At 34.5% G+C, this 17,500-nt stretch overlaps 1 protein-coding gene and 1 long non-coding RNA gene across 3 annotated transcripts in view; one reads left to right on the top strand and one right to left on the bottom strand.

The window, feature by feature from the left end:
* LOC136855105 (uncharacterized) overlaps positions 1 to 17,500 on the top strand; it is a 493,988-nt gene that overhangs the window by 321,817 nt on the left and 154,671 nt on the right. The window lies entirely within an intron of this gene.
* The window catches only part of LOC136855104 (opioid-binding protein/cell adhesion molecule homolog), a 74,868-nt gene that overhangs the window by 23,468 nt on the left and 33,900 nt on the right, over positions 1 to 17,500 (bottom strand). Inside the window, exons 2-3 of one of the 2 annotated variants that reach the window (XM_067131933.1) lie at positions 10,538 to 10,748; positions 9,874 to 10,007 (exon numbers count right to left, since the gene is read on the bottom strand). In XM_067131933.1, coding sequence (XP_066988034.1) covers positions 9,874 to 10,007; positions 10,538 to 10,748 — 345 coding nt within the window. The remainder of the gene's footprint in view (positions 1 to 9,873; positions 10,008 to 10,537; positions 10,749 to 17,500) is intronic. The other variant, XM_067131934.1, reaches the window with a different exon arrangement.

Raw genomic sequence — 17,500 nt, 5'->3', positions numbered from 1 at the left:
ATTCGTTGTATAATATTATTTCTGGTGTGTAACTTTGAATAGCTTCTATAGCGCTTCTCGAGTCGCTAAAAATCACAGAATTATTGAATGATGTTTTCTTTAATTATTTTCATGGCTGTTGCAGTTGCGCACAATTCTGCTCTGAAAACTGAGGCACTATAGGCAGAGAGAATTGATACGTTTTTTCTTGGGATACTGCAGCATATCCCACTCAGTATTGTGATTTATTCTGTTGTATTGTTGCCTATGGTGTTCTGGGGTATATGAGCAGCTTTTTGATCAATATTGTAAGTATGTGCAAAATCTTATTTTATTCATAGTCCAAGGAAGAGGTAGTTTTACTATTGAAAATAACTGTATATTTATATTTAGTGACTCGAACAATCTCTTAGGTCTAACTGTGAATGGTGATGAGTGACATGTTTCTAAATACATCTCTTAATTCTTAATTATATATATATATATATATATATATATATATATATATATATATATATATATATTTTTTTTTTTTTTTTTTTTTTTTTTTTTTTTGTGAATCACTTGTCTGAATTCTTAGGGCGCTTTTCAATGTTATTAATTAAATGCAATATCTAACAGTAATGTCACAGTAAAGAGGTATTCTTGATATATTTTCTCCATTTATAAGGTTGGTTATATTTGATATATATCAATTTATTCCATTGCATTAGTAGTATTTAAGAGTAAGCATTCGCAATTATGGAACAAGTAAAAAAGAAATTGCATTTCGAGTAAAATAAATAGTAAAAATAAAAGTAGTAAAAATCTCAGCAAGGAAACACGCAATACAGAAAAACTAAGACGAAAGAGCAGTTTTTTTTTTTCAATCATAATACTTATGGGTTCATGTAAGCCACAGACATTTAAATTTCCCACGCAGCTGTTTCATTCTAAAAACCCGTTCCAAACATTTTCTTCCCGGTCTAGACCCAAGCTGTTCTTTCCCTCTCCTCCTTAATGAAAATTTCTCCATACGTACACCTTTCCTGGTATACTAAGCAGTGATGTACCCATACGATTCTTACAGTCGCTTCTATCTCTCCTACTTTTACTCGCTGGAACGACTATACCTCTTACTCACTCCTGTGGAATCTTTCCCCATTTTTGCATACCTTGCTAACCCTGGTCAGCCACTCACTCCAGCTAATACCAGCATTGCAATATATCTCTTGTATTTTATATATATATGTATATATATACACATACATATATATATATATATATATATATATATATATATATATATATATATATATATATATATATATATATATATATATATATATATATATATATAACACGTATGCTGATGGGCTGTTAAGATTTGCTCTTCTTGTACATATTTATTTCCCGACTTTTCGTAATTTTCATATATAAATACATGTTCAAGGGTTCTAAAATAGATAAAAACAACACATAATTAGCATAAAACTAAAACTGAAAATATTTTACACTTAATAATACATTTAAAAAAACAAGATATATTGAAATTCACAAAATATTGGACCAACCTTCCACCAGAGTAAAAGAAACATAAGTTGAAGGAGACTAAAAAATAAAAAAAAAGAAAATACACCTTAAGACAAGAAAAGGGGAATGGCTGTTGACTGCGTGTTTCATGGGGGAACCAGTTGTTTGATCAATAAGGACTCTAAAATGGTTAATTCCTGGGTGTTGGGTGTTTGTCCGATGATTTTAAAGATGTTTTACAGATTTTAGCGTGAGCTTTTATATTGGAATGTTCCGGGTTCGTGAGTCTGCTGCCTGTGTTTATATTATATATATATATATATATATATATATATATATATATATATATATATATATATATATATAAACACATATATATGTATATGTATGTGTAAAATCTACTGGTCCCTTTTTTTACCAAAGAGTGTGAAGAACTCGAGATATTTATGAAGTCATTTTGGTCAATAAGAATATACATATATACGATATATGATAAAGGAATCTCACACAAAAATATTCAAGTAATGGAAATGAATTCCCGTTACATGAAATTTTTGGTGTGGGCTTACTTTTGTTATGAAAAAACACGGGAACGGTGTTACTGTCTTTATTATATATATATATATATATATATATATATATATATATATATATATATATATATATATACATATATATTATATATATATATATATACATATATATATATATATATATTACTTATATATAGATATAGTATATGTATGTACATACATACATACATACATACATACATACATACATACATACACACACATATATATCTGTCTATTTACTGTATATGTATATATATATATATATATATATATATATATATATATATATATATATATATATATATATATATATATATATATATATATATATATATGTGTGTGTGTGCGTTCTGTGAAGACTAAATTTGCACAGCTTACACCTTTTAAATCTCGACATGCTTTGTTAACCAACATCCAAAGTTCCTCATTTTTATCTCCCCCCCTCCCCCAAGGAAGCCCCAGCAGAGCTGAAGGATATGTTACTTTTGATGTATATTTGTACGAGTTACAGAGGTATATTTCTCAGCAAGACTCACTCTCGAAAAAGTTTCCGGAATTTGAAGCCAACCAACCATATAGGTACTTCTAAGACGTCGAAAAATTCTTGAAAAATTTTCACATAAATCTATTATTATCTCCATCTTGTTGGGAAAGCCAACGTGTTTATATTAACGTGTATACTTGCTTATCTGTATGTGCCTGGGATAATTGGATGTGAGCCATATATATAGTATATATATATATATATATATATATATATATATATATATATATATATATATATATATATATATATATATATGTGTGTGTGTGTGTGTGTGTGTGTGTGGTGTGTGTGTATTGATACCGTTTTCACCTACAGGGGGTTGGTATCCCAAGAGTAAGTCACAGATAGCTTATGACCAGAATATCCACCGCCCCTTCATTGTATTTACACTGCACCGCCCACCTCACTCTTATAAGTGCTCACGTGATTACCGGATACTACGGCCCTTGCATTCTGCCATCTCTTCGCTTCATTTTAGTCCACATTCTCTCTGTATCCTTCTCCTCCAACGTCATAAGTTTCCGAACTATGCAGAATTTACCAACGTGCCTTCCTTTACTCCGTAAATGTGACCAAGCCGCCTCAAATCAGATTGATCTATCTGTTCCAAATTAGCGAAAGAACTGGTCCGTAAACAGTGTGTGTGTGGATATCTGGTCCTCTCTCTCTCTCTCTCTCTCTCTCTCTCTCACACACTTGTGGTAGGCGCAGATGACTGATAGCACAGAATCTATTAAAACATTTCTTTTCTATTATATTCTATTATATACCCTTCTATTTTATTATTGACAATTTTCCCCCTGTTCTGGTTTCAGTAGATGATTTCAAGCCAGTATTTGTCCTGTACTTTGTTGTTGTTTTGCTAATGCGCAGCAAGTTGCCATTTTTCATATTACTGCAGAAGGTAAGATATACTGTGAAAATGTCTGTTTGACACTTGAGGACCATAGTTTAAAATTCTGAGCTCACAGAGAGCAAGGGCGTCTCCATCAGAAGTTTTATTACTTCGAGTTAGTGGTATCTCTGTAAAGCGTTGGAAGATGTCTTTGTTTGTATAGCATTGTAGAAATTTGCAATATTACAGTAGCATAACAGAGGTAGGCAGCTCAGAGCGATTCAGACTCTCCCGGTGAACATGTAAATTTATTCATGGTGCTGGTCATATGTTCCCCCTCCCTGCGTGATGGGTTTCTCTCCTCACTACGAGAGATAACTGAACGCAGCCTTTTGTATGTGTCACCAAGAGTTACCTTTTTGCAGATCATCTGTTTAACGCTCCTGTTTCTTTCTTAAAGGCCACGGTACATTGCAACCTATGATGGAAGGAAGCTGTTCCTTGCTTATTGCCTTGAATATCATTATTTTATCTATTATGTTACGCCATATTTTTCTGATGTACCCTTGTATCATGCAGCTTACCCATCTTAGTTAAAAGGCACAGGATCTGGTGTAACTACTGATGAATAGGTTTCCATCTGGCTCAGTGGGGTTTGGAAATTTAGATATTATTGCAGAGGTGTTGTAATATCTTATTCATTCACTATGCAGCTGTGAAGCAGCCTTCCTTTCAGTCCTACTGATCCTGAGGGAAGACAATGTGCGTCCATGTATCTATTTTGGTGAGTGACACAGCTACAGGTAATGAACTACACTGTTTATTTTCACCAAGTCTTAAACTGGAAAGTGTGTAGCAACTTCATATACTTAATATAACAAAGATACATTCTGAAAATAACTGGAACATTGCCATCATCTTAAACGAAAAATAATAAAAATAACATCTTTCCCGAGAAGGACCGAAGTTTGCAGATTCCCTCAAAATTTCGTCCAACTTTCAAAATTCCTTCGCCCCAAAGAGACTGCAAGAATTTAAAGTGAAGAATGACTATTTGCAACAATATTTTGGCCCTTATGAAGAAACGTGCGTCCGTTGCATACCTGATTGAGCATTGTGAGATCACGTTGCAACTTTGGCTGGGAGTTGTTTATGCAGCCGGGATAAGCGTCGCAATATAATGCAATGCCACAATGATAATATATCGCATCACTAGGAATCGGAGCGTTGCTGTTGCATCGGGAGTTGGGAAGACGTGTTTTATAAAAATTAAAAAAAGACAATTAGATAACAAGAAAAATAATAAAAAAAGACATAATGAAAGGGCTAGAAATTTAAAAAAGATAAATAATGAAGTAATCACTTTACGCATTATGTAAACAAGAAGAGATGCTTTATAAATATGACATACTTATTATTATTATTGTTATTATTATAGATAATCCACTGATCATAATGATATTACTACACTGATCTAGAAAAGAAAAGCGTCCAATTTGCACGTGATTAACACAAGGGATGAAATAGCAAGCCCCGTATCCAAGCACTCTCGTTTCTCCCATTTAATAAAACTAAGCATCGAACCGGTAGGATCTCATTTAACTAAAATCGGCGCGACGCTATTCGACCGGCCACGGGAGGGCTGAAATTATTATCGTCATCATTTTCGTACCACAAGAAATCCCTCGGATTTATCGCGAGCGAATCCAGGGTTGTCCTTGAGGTAAAAGTTTCAAACCTCGTCCTGCAATGTTTAGCATATTTCATCAAAACTTTTCCCTGAGAGAAAACGATATGGACTGCTGGGTTCTCACACACACACACACACACACACAGAGACACACACACACACACACACACACAGAGAGAGAGAGAGAGAGAGAGAGAGAGAGAGAGAGAGCAGGCATGCGTACAAACTCATGGGAATTATTAGGCTGTAGAAATATAGTAATATATGTAGATGTAAAACATGTTTCATGTTGTATATATATGTGTATATATATATGTATATATTTTCTATATATATATATATATGAAATATATTTTCTATATATATACATATATATATTTTATATATATATATATATATATATATATATATATATATATATATATATATATATATATATATATATATATATATATATATATATATATATATATATATATATATATATATATATATAGTTTGTGTGTGCTTAACTAACGAGCATTGTAAGACACACAGGAGCTGTAGTAAAGATAGACAGGTAGATGGATTGAGAGAGAGAGAGAGAGAGAGAGATAGTAGTTTATATATTGATGCAGTGTGTGTGTTTAAAAATGATTGAAATGTGCTATAAGACATATAAAACGAATTGGTTTTTGACGTTTCTTTTTTTTGTATTGCGGAGAATTTTACTTAAAAATCAACGCACCCCCACTCTTTCTGGACTATTTCTTTGCTAATTTAAATAACATGCGTATTAATATGGAACCTAGTTCGTTGTTATCTAGAATGAATAATAATGGTCATTACTAATAGAGCTCTGATTATTATTACTAGTAGTAGTAAAAGCAGCAATGGTATCAGTATTATCGGCATTGTTATGAAATTGAAACAATCTTATACTGCGTTAGTTGATAATTTGTAAAAAGAAGATAAACTAAAGAAAAGAATATTTACATAGAAAGAAAAAAAAATTTTTAAAGCAAAGATAGAGACACGAGATTTAATCAAAATGACTGTTACATAAAAAAAGAAGCTCATAAGCATAAAAATATCCTTTCATTTTAAACACCTAAATATAAGATTACTTCCATTTTTCATTTCCGAAAAACTAGAAATCCATTGAGAAAGAATTTCTCATTAGCCTCATTTTAAATGGGCAAGATTTGTTGCCATCAAAATCGCGCTAATTCTAACTTTGAAAATCCCGACTATCCGGAAAAAAAGTGAAAAAGGGTCTATCTAATGTTACGACAGAATACAATTTCCAAGGGGAATAATATCGCCATTTCCATCGCTCCGAGTCTGATGATGGGAACGGCTTTGATTCATTTTGGGTTTTGAAGCGAAATTTCAATAAATATTTCATGCACCTCCTCTCCTAAAATAGGGCTCCTGTTTTTCCGTATACACACCTTTTACTTTTACCCGCAGCTGTTAAACGTCTTTGTATTTTTACTACTTATTTTTTGTTAGAACTCTTTGAATTTTATCTACTGTATTTTGTTAAACCTCTGTGAATTTTATCTGTTGATATGTTGTTAAACCTCTTTGAATTTTGTCGATTCATATTTTGTTAAACCTCTTTGACTTTCATCTATTTTTATTTTGTTAAACCTTTTTGAATTTTATCTGTTATCTTCGTCATACCACCCCTAAATTGTATAAATATAAGAAAGTTTAGATTAGGTTGAATCCCTATTTTAGGCCAAGGTGAAGCGGGTGGGGTGGGGAGGGGGCGGTTGGCTCCACTCCTCAATCAATCAATCATTTCCTGTGGCACCCACGGGGATGCATAGGGCCTCGATGAACTCACGCCACCACATTCTGTCCTGGGCTAACTCCTCAAGATCTCCCCAACACTCGTCTCCTGCTTCCCGCCTCATTGTCCTTAACCACGTCTCCTTTGGCCTACCTCTACCTCTTCTACCAAGGGCAACCCACCCCGGTGTGTCTCGTACTATTCTCTGTCTTCTGTACACATGGCCTAGTCACTTCCAGCGTGAGAACCTAACATATTCATCGACCGGTTGCACCCCCGTTACTTCTCTAATTAATTCCCAATATTCTTCTGAGCTCCTTATTTTCAAATGCTAAGAATTTATTATCCACCCCTAGGCAAGCGTAAATTCTTGCATGGTAAGTTCTATAAAATTTTACCCAGTTTAATTTCGTCTACTGTAAATCTTTGGAATTCTTCCAGTCTTCAAGCTTACTGGTTCCTTCCCCCTTCTCTTATTTTCCTATATCGGACCTGTGAGATTTGGTGGCTAGACGAGTGTAACATGCAGCGGTAGGATCGTGTCTGATTATCATTGCCGTGGTGTAGTGTGTCCAAGGCAGCTCCTTTCAACTCTGTTGTAACATTTATTCAAGTCACGCTTACCAAATCTAAAGGTTTTTTTTATCATGGCCTGGCAGCCTACCTTTATCAACGTTGTCAGTTAGTAAAGTAGATGTCTACAGCCCTATTTATTCCTATTTGGCCCTATTTAAAAGTCGACCATAAATGACAGAAGTCGCCATTGTTGCCTGATTCTGAGCAATTACTTCTACATGAATTATATTAGACACGAAATCGGACGCCCTGTTGACTGATAGGTTGTCAGAGCCCGGGTTATCCCCATTTCTCAGTATTATGGCCTAATTTATTATTCTCCTTCCAACTGTGCGTGAAATGGCTACATTTTGAAGTTTTCTCTTGCATACTAATGTGAAATTACAGCACTGAACCATTTCACTGTGATTTTCTATTGCAGTGACGTTATCTAGTGTTCTTTTTCATTTCCTAAAAGTTCTGTTCATTGCTATTCCATTGTGCAGTGAAACTGCAACATTTATTTATCATCCACCTCACCTGCCTTCAAGTAAAAAGGCAATATCTAGCGACTTCCCTTTTATTTCTCAATGAAATGGATCTCCTTAGCATTTTTTTTTCATTTTCCAGTAAAATGGTATCTAGCCTGTAGAATTCAACTTCGCAGCGAAGTTATTTTTAGCCATTTTCCTTCGATTTATCAGTGACACTGCAATACTGAGCAAACTTCAATTACTTCTCACCCATTTTTCGCTTAATTTCACCAGTATTTGTAAGTGAAATAGCAACTTCTGGCAACATCTCATCTGTCTCCAGGTGCCATGGAAAAGGCTCGAAGTATCTAAACATGTTGTGAATAAAACGTGTGCAAGGTTTTTAACATCTCCAAAAACCTAAAATAGCTTTTGATCAAGGGCAGGTAATTATCAAATCTTTTTTCCGCGTAGGGAATTTTCTTTTTGTTTTTTATCCTGCTCTTTTCGATTTTTGCTCTCGTACTGAAGCTCAACAAGTGAGGTACTTAATTTTTGCTTCTCTATATTGCATTTCTCGCGAATCATGAGTTAGAAATTGTAAGCTTCCAAGATTTTTTCATTCAGTTTTGAAGCTCGAGCTGAAAAGGTTTTAGTTTTGCAATTTTGGATCGAATCGCTTCCCTAGACTTCTCTTTCATAAAGCTGGATTTCTCCGACATCATTAACCATAGGTGGCCAGATTAAAGATTCAACCTTTTCATAACTGATCTGAAGTATTTTTCAATATAATGATTCTTTGAAATCGCCTTTGAAGGTAGTTTATCGTTGAACATTTTTCTCTATCTTTTGAAGTTGTTTACTTGGGCATAATCAAGTTCGTAGTATTTTCTGTATTCTCAAGTCATTTGTTTTTCAAAAAAGACATACAAGTAAATTACCTCTTTTTTTGGGATTGAGTTTGTTAAAGGGAAGTTAATGAGTTGTGTAGACTTGCTCTGTGGCCTTTAAATGACACTGATATTTTATCTCTTTCCGTGAAAGCCCGTCATCACGTAATTAATCTAAACTTTTCCACTTTATTATTCTTCCCCCCGTAATTCCCGTCTTTGAATTTTCTCTTTTCATCTTTCATGTTCATTTTATTCAGTGGTAGAGATATTAAGAAGTTAATGGTATCTTCGCGTATTACAGCGGAATATTTGTAAGTTATGATTACTAATAATTTGACGAAAAATCGATATCGAATTAAGATAGTTTGAGTTGAGTGCCTCAGGCTAGATATAATTAATGAAAAGTTACATATTAATCTACTCACAAGCTCGCTTAGTGTCTCGAGCCTCACTGTGACTCATTGCAGGTGATACAAGTTTCCTAACGTCAGTTTTAAGCTTTTAGCCACTGAGGATGAGGCTGCAAGCCCGATGGCCTTGTAGCCATAGAACGTCACAGGGACTTATATGCCAGCTTCGCCTAGCTTTCAGTGGAGGTCACCCATCCTAGTGCTGACCTGGCTCGATGTTTCTTAACAAATAACAAACAGATGTAGGACACAATTTTCTTCAAAATAATTATGGTTTCTGTAGGGATAAGACAGAATAAAAACAGTGAACTACTCTGCGCAAAGTAGACTTTGGTAACATTCTGTAGGAAAATAATCTTAATATGGATTATGGTACCATTATGGGTAGATTAATGTGGTCCATAGAAAATGCTGAAATGGTTGAAAAAGTAGGAGCTGTAATGAACCACAATCAAACGGTTAGCGTAGCTAAAAGCCCCAAAGTCTGTAAATAAAAGCACAACATAACATAACCTCATTACTGAGATATCCCAAGACAAGCCATGATAAATGTACTCAACATAGCTAGGATAGCATACGCGAGTAGTACCTCTCTGCAGTAAAAAAACAACAGCATAGCATTACCATTACCTCGTTGTTGTGGTACCACAGGACATACGCAGGGGGCTCAGGTAAGTCGTACAGGACACAGGTGAGGTTGATCATGCTGTGTCTCTGCACATACACGTCAGGGGATCCTAGGATCTCTCCTCTGGGCTCTGGAATGAGTAAGGAGACAGGGAGTTTAGGGAAGTTCTTGTGACAGGTTTATTTGGTTATTTATTTTTGATCGTTAATTTATTTATATATTCATTTAGCCTTAACTATCTTTCACTGGACGTGCATGAAAAAGTTGGTTTGCTAAACAGGGGAAGGTAATTTTTAATAAATAATAATAATAATAATAATAATAATAATAATAATAATAATAATAATAATAAAAAGTATAGTTTGGACAAACTTGAATAATTAGAATAATTTATTTTGTTACAAGTTTTCATATAATATTCCTAATAATTGCTCTCTCTCTCTCTCTCTCTCTCTCTCTCTCTCTCTCTCTCTCTCTCTCTCTCTCTCTCTCTCTGGTGCTCTCTCTCTCACACACACACACACAAACGACAAATACACATGAACTTCTTTTCCAGATTCTGCTGCAAAATTTTTGTCTTGGTATTGCTCTCTCTCTCTCTCTCTCTCTCTCTCTCTCTCTCTCTCTCTCTCTCTCTCTCTCTCTCTCTCTCTCTCTCACCTAAGACCTTGAGGTAAGTGTTAAAAGCCTTGATGGGTTTGGTGCTGATTTGGCACTGGTAGTTTCCTTCGTCTCTCGGCTGCACGGATTTGATTCTCAGGGTCCACTGGTTCGTTCCGTCCTGGTGAATAGCCTCGTACCTCAGGTCAGACGTGTAGGTGTACCTTCCGACGGTCAGGATGCGCAGGTCACGCCCTCTGATCCACGATACCTGGGGAGGAAAAGAGCCCGTTGGAGGATCACTCGAAATAACAATGGGAAATACACTCTGGGTCGTAGAATATGGAGTACGACTTGGGTCAAAGAATAGAAAATAACATTTTATTCGTAATGTATGAGATCCCATTTGATTAGTAAAGTGTGAAGTAATGTTTGTGTCAGAGAATGTGAAATACCATTTCAGTCAAAGAATGCAAAACATCAAATGATTCAAAGAATGTTAAGTACCATATCAGTCAAAGAATATGAAACACCATTTGAGTCAAAACTATGTAATACTCAGTTCGGGCACAGGTAGTGAAATACCATTCGGGTTAAAGAATCTGTAAGAATTCAAGAATATGCATTGTGAGTAGGATTATGAAACAATACCTTTGAAATCTAAGATTGTGGATTAGCGTTTTTGTCAAAGAATGTGGAATATCATATGATGCGAAAATTTTGGCATAAAAAATTATGAAATGAAAAGAATAAATGATTTACAATACTACATTAATTTGATGATTAAAAAATACGAGATAACCTATATTAAAGAATAAATTAACACAGGTGGATTGTAGAATCGTGAAATGCTATAATGACCTAAATATATAAACTACCAAATACGCGAAGGTGTTTCGAATTACGACCCAGTAATGAGGAACTTACAAATGAGGTCACTCATTATTGAGGATGCTCCCTAACGAAATTAATAACCAATGACGTCACCAGTTAATGATGACACTAAGTGATATATTCACTCGTTTATGAGGTCACTGATTAATAACAGCACTAATTAACCAGGTCATTCGTCAGTGAGGTCATTCACAGAGTTTAAGATCCCCATAGGACTTCCCCGTCTTTTTTTTTTTTCCTTGTAAAGTCGATAAGATGAACGAATCTGGCCTCTTTTGCCTCTGGCTGTAAAGACTAATATTGCATGATGAAGTATACTCATATTTATCCCATTAATCCTTGCCTCCTTGGATTTAGAATTTTGATGAATTTGCATAATTGTGTGAAATTTTCAGCGATAGAGATTCTCTTGAAGATTGCTTTGAAAATTATCGTGTTTTATCCTGCCTTCAATTGAATGAATCTACTTTCTGGATAGTAAGTCATTTTATATTTCTGTTTCATATAATCCCTTTATTTCGTTCTTTTTTACTCTAAAGTATTACATCGTATCAAATATCATAGGAACTTTCAAGTCAATTTCATTACTAATTGTATCTACTCCATTAGTCATTTTCACCAGTTTGTTTTGTGCGATTGTTCGCGAAACAAGAAAATTGCCGATAGTTCTGTAGGCGGGTTGACAAGCTGCCAAGGAAGAGTTAAATATATAATATGATGCATCTGGATTCGAATCTAGGCTTCTTGCCATGAAGCTGGCGGAAGTATGCGCTTTGTTGATGAGCCCTAATTGTCTCCTCCCACTAATTTGGTTGGAGATTTTGCTTTCAACTTTTTTTTTTTTTTGTTTTGTCTCCTGTGAAATGGGTCATAGCCAAGACTTACTGGTAAGCCTAGCTTTGGTTTCGGGGTGAGAAAAGGACAAATCTACCTCACAATAAATGAGTATACAGATAAATAAATAAAACCTCATTTTAGAATTTGACGGGTAACCTGCAATCCGAATCTAGCCCAGGCTGGAAGAGAACAAGAAGCAGAATGGGAGGGTTGGGGCTAAGTCCCCAAAAGGGGGGTGATTCAGCAATCCCAACCGCAGTCAGCTGATCAATTACCTCGGACGCGCCTCGTCCATTAGTTCTCTAACTTTCGGAAAATATGAAGAAGAAGACGAAGAAGAAAATGCGAGGATCCTCGAAGTGTGTTTCGCTATTTCCGGGGATAATTGCGCCTCATATCAGGCCTTGAAAAAAAAATAGGAGGGAAAAATATTATTAACAAGATATAGTACAGTTCGTTCAGCGTAACTCCTGAGGGATGGGGGCTATTAGTACTAAAAGAGCGATAACTTCTCTGAAAACGTGAAATATTGCTGAAGTTTGGGCGAGGTTGTTGTGATAGAAATAAATGGGGGTTATGAAAAGGAAATAGAAGAAGGTGAGTTTGGCCGAGGTGTTACTGATGAGAAGAGAAAATTGGGGATATATAAATATATATATATATATATATATATATATATATATATATATATATATATATATATATATATATATATATATATATATATATATATATATATATATATATATACAGTATATATAAATATATATATATATATATATATATATATATATATATATATATATATATATATATATTTATACATACATATATATATATATATAAATATATATATATATATATATATATATATATATATATATATATATATATAACATTAAGCACTTTCTCAGAGAAAATCAACGCTAATTGTTCTCTGTGTATGCGGAGTCGTCGATAAACTAGAACAGCATTATCCTCTTCATACAATTAAATATAAGGTTCATGAGCAGTGCATTCAAACCCACCACTCACACTGCACCATTCCCACGCTTCTTGGAATTCAAGGCCTTTACTTATGAGTCCTTCCTCATCCCCTCCCTCCAGTCATTTCTAAGTCTCTCTCTTACTAATCTAACATCTTCTATTCTGTCCACAAACCATCTCAAAATGTATGATCTTCTGTTTTACCCACCATAACCTTTTTATAACTTTGTGTCTCTAAGTTTATTTTCCTATTGATTTTTTTTGCTTTACATTTACTGCAGAAATGCAGGAGTAGTTTACACTCTAATCATTACGGTATCATCGGCAAACATCAATTATATCACAGAATTTTCATGATCAATTTTTTTTTTCCTTTTATCCCATAACTTGCATCGACATCTTCTGCCCGTTTCCTTACTCCCCGAATCACGCCATCTCTAAGGATATTGTACAGAAATGGAGGCATATTACACCCTTGTCTCAGACCTACATATTCTAACGCTCACTTCACTTTCATCATAAAAAATTTTCAATGCTCCCAACATACTCCTCATTGCCTACAGGATCTCAGTCATAGGTTTTTGAAAGTCTGATAAGATCCCAAAAATGTTTTCCCCCTTTGCTTTCAAAATAATCATATAACTCTGTCATGGCAAACTCTTAATCTGTCATGACAATGCTTAATCCACAAACTTTCCCCCCAGTCTAAATCCCCATTGTTCTTCCATTGTCATCCTCCTGTTATCGTCTTACTTTTTCAATCAGATTCCTACCATACAACTTCCTTGGTATATATAATAAATAATGTTATGGCTTACTGTTCTCAGTTATACAACGGTCGTCTTTACCGTAATCAACGGAACAATTATTCTTCTCACTGTTCCTTATTCCCTCAGAACCTTTCCTTATCCAGACATAACCTACAAACCTTGGTCAGCCACAGAAAAACACTAATTCTACTGTACTCGAGTATCTCTCTCGTGATTTTATGTAATATATATTATATTTATATATGTATATATATACATTTGCACACGTATGTATATTTGAATAATTTACCTCACTTGATGAAGTTTATATATACTGTATATATATATATATATATATATATATATATATATATATATATATATATATATATAATATATACCATATATATATATATATATATATATATATATATATATATATATATATATATATATATACAGTACATATAAACTTCATCAAGTGAGATAAATGATTCCTATTACTGACGGGTTGAACATCTAAGAACCCAAGAAGCAATAAAGAAAAATAGAGAGAGAGAGAGAGACCCCGTCATGAACGTGCGCAGTACAAGCGCGCAATACCCTCCGTGTGCCTAAACTTTAAGAAACTTGACATAATTCCCATCGCTGAGAGAGTCAACGAAAAAGACATATGTCGTCGGCTCGTATCCTCGAATCTCTAATGGCTGGTCTCCGTGTTTCAACAATGGCGACTCTCTCAAAGAGGAAGTTGTTTATTAGTGTTGGAAGGGGAAGATGAGGAGGATAAGAAGAAGGAGTAGGAGGAGGAGGAGGAGGAGGAGAGTGAAGACTGAGAAGGAAGGCAGTCACGTCCTTGATAGAGGAGAAGAAGAAAGTGAAGAAATACCGAAGGAATCTTTTTGACGATTATGTTCTGGATAGAAAAATAAAATCAAGACGAAGAAGAGTAAAGAGACGAAGAATGAGGAAAGGAAGAAGAAAAAAAAGAGAGCACGAAAAAGAATAAGAATCACAGTAAATATAATCCAGTTTATTATTACGAGAATAACAGACAATAATGGTGAGTAGAATGCACTGAAGTACGATTCTAGACAGAAGATAGGCGCAGCATAAGGAAAAAGAATTATCGTTATAAGAAAATAGAGAAATTAAATAAAAAATTGACAAAGACAGATGAAGTATGCACATGGCGGGAGGAAAACCTCTTTAACAGAAAAGATACTGAAAAGGAAAAGCGTATGAAAATGGGGTTTAGTGTATGGAGACAGAAGTATCCCTTTAAGATAATAAGGAGAAATGACAAGATAAAAAAGGGGAGAGAGAGAGAGAGAGAGAGAGAGAGAGAGAGAGAAAGGGTCGTGGTTAAAGGGAAGAATTTTTTGAAGCAAACATTTTTCCATGACTCCAAAGACGCCTCGTGGACGAATTTCCGTCGAGAACGAAGCAGGAAAATTAAAGTGGGGCATTAATAACAATACCATAAAGAAATAACGTTTGAAATGTGAAACTTTTTTTTTTCTGGATGTGGGGGACATCGCCCCCCACACCCCCCTTCCCTGCTCGCTTCGAATATCATCAGAAGGAAACGTATCATTAAACTTGTTTTCCATTTTTTCCTTCTTACCGTTATCTTATCTTTATTTTCTCTTCTTCCGAGATTTGTTAGCTGAAGGCTTTTTCTTCTTCTTGAAGATTTTGTCAAAGACACGGGCAGTTGATTCGTAATTGCCTGGCCTGAGCACGACTCTTACTCTCTAACTCTTTTACTCTTTCTCCATTTGTTAATCAAAGTCTTTGTCTTTCTCTCTCTCTCTCTCTCTCTCTCTCTCTCTCTCTCTCTCTCTCTCTCGATGATTATGATTATTCATCACACAAACTACTTGGAGTTTCTGGCTTGCTATCTGTATATTCAGAAGCTGTTATTTCTTTGTCACTACGATTTATTCATCTCTCTCGATGGGTGTTTCTCCATCCTGACTATATATATATATATATATATATATATATATATATATATATATATATATATATATATATATATATATATATATATATATAATTTTTTATATATATTAATTTTTTATCACACCTTGATTTATATATAATCATTAAGCTACAAATGTCGTTTAATATCCAATTCTCTTGATGGTTTATTGGTTAGACCGTCGACTGGAGTCGTTGGAAGGTACTGTGTCGAGGGATCGAGACCCGGCGGTACCGATCCAGTTATCACTTACAATCCCCCTTCGGTGATAATTCCCCATCGGGGATATTCCCAAAGTAGCGTTAACTGGATATTAATCGACATTTGTAGCTATATATATATATATATATATATATATATATATATATATATATATATATATATATATATGTATATATATATTTATATAATATATATATATATATATATATATATATATATATATATATATATATATATATATATATAATCTATTTAAATATCGGGACGATAATCCCTGAATGTTTTTCCAACAGGAGACCGCTATATAGCACAATGACGCCACCTGATTATTTTTCCTTTTCTAGTTACTCTTGAAGCTATAACTCAACTAAGCTGGATGGGGAACGCTTTCGACCGTAAATTACGAAGTTTCAAGGGAAAATAAGCCTAGGGCGTGTTCGTGATTTAGTGGTTAATCTCGGAATTTATTGCACTTCATTATACACACTTCATTGGAATTCTGATGTTTAATTTCAAATCTGAATACATTTGAATTTTAATAGGGTTTTTGATACGCCTTTTGATTCCAGTAAATCTTCTGTTCCTGGAATCACTGACTTGTGTAACGGGAGGAGGTTTATGTTCGTATAAAAAATAAGCACCGATAATTCCGCGATAGATCTGAATTTTGATTCGGTTACGAAAGGCGCTTTGATTCCCTGTAAATCCTGTATCACTGGCGCCACTGAACTGTGCAATTGTGCGTGGATTGTTTAGCTATAAATACAGTGAATGGGAGAATCTCCTTTAGAGCTGCTGATTAGTACAGTAACATAGTTCTTGAAGTCATAAAACGGGGCTGTAGGAGTCTGAGACTGTTCCTCAAGATCTACAGTCGTAGAAGACTTTTACAGTTTCACTGTTGCATCAAGAAAACTCCGCTATTTCACTGTTGTCTTAAGAAACTTCCAGTTTCACTGTTGCGTCAGATAACTCCGCATTTTCATGTTGTCTTAAGAAACTTCCAGTTTCACTGTTATCTTAAGAAACTTCCAGTTTCACTGCTGTATCAAGAAAACTCCGCAATTTCACTGTTGTCTTAAGAAACTTCCAGTTTCACTGTTGCGTCAGATAACTCCGCAATATCATGTTGTTTTAAGAAACTTCCAGCTACACTGTTATCGTAAGAAACTTCCAGTTTCACTGTTGTATCAAGAAAACTCCGCAACTTCACTGTTGTTTTAAGAACTTCCAGTTTCACTGTAGTCTTAAGAAAGGTTCACAGTTTCATTGTTATATTAAAGAAAATTCCCCAGTTTCACATTTTTATGAAGAGTTCCACTCTTGTCTTTAGAAAATTCCTCAGTT

The sequence above is a fragment of the Macrobrachium rosenbergii genome, chromosome 30, assembly GCF_040412425.1.
Source record: "Macrobrachium rosenbergii isolate ZJJX-2024 chromosome 30, ASM4041242v1, whole genome shotgun sequence".
In the NCBI taxonomy this organism is placed as follows: Eukaryota; Metazoa; Arthropoda; class Malacostraca; order Decapoda; family Palaemonidae; genus Macrobrachium; species Macrobrachium rosenbergii.
This window is presented reverse-complemented; position numbering and strand designations above follow the sequence as displayed.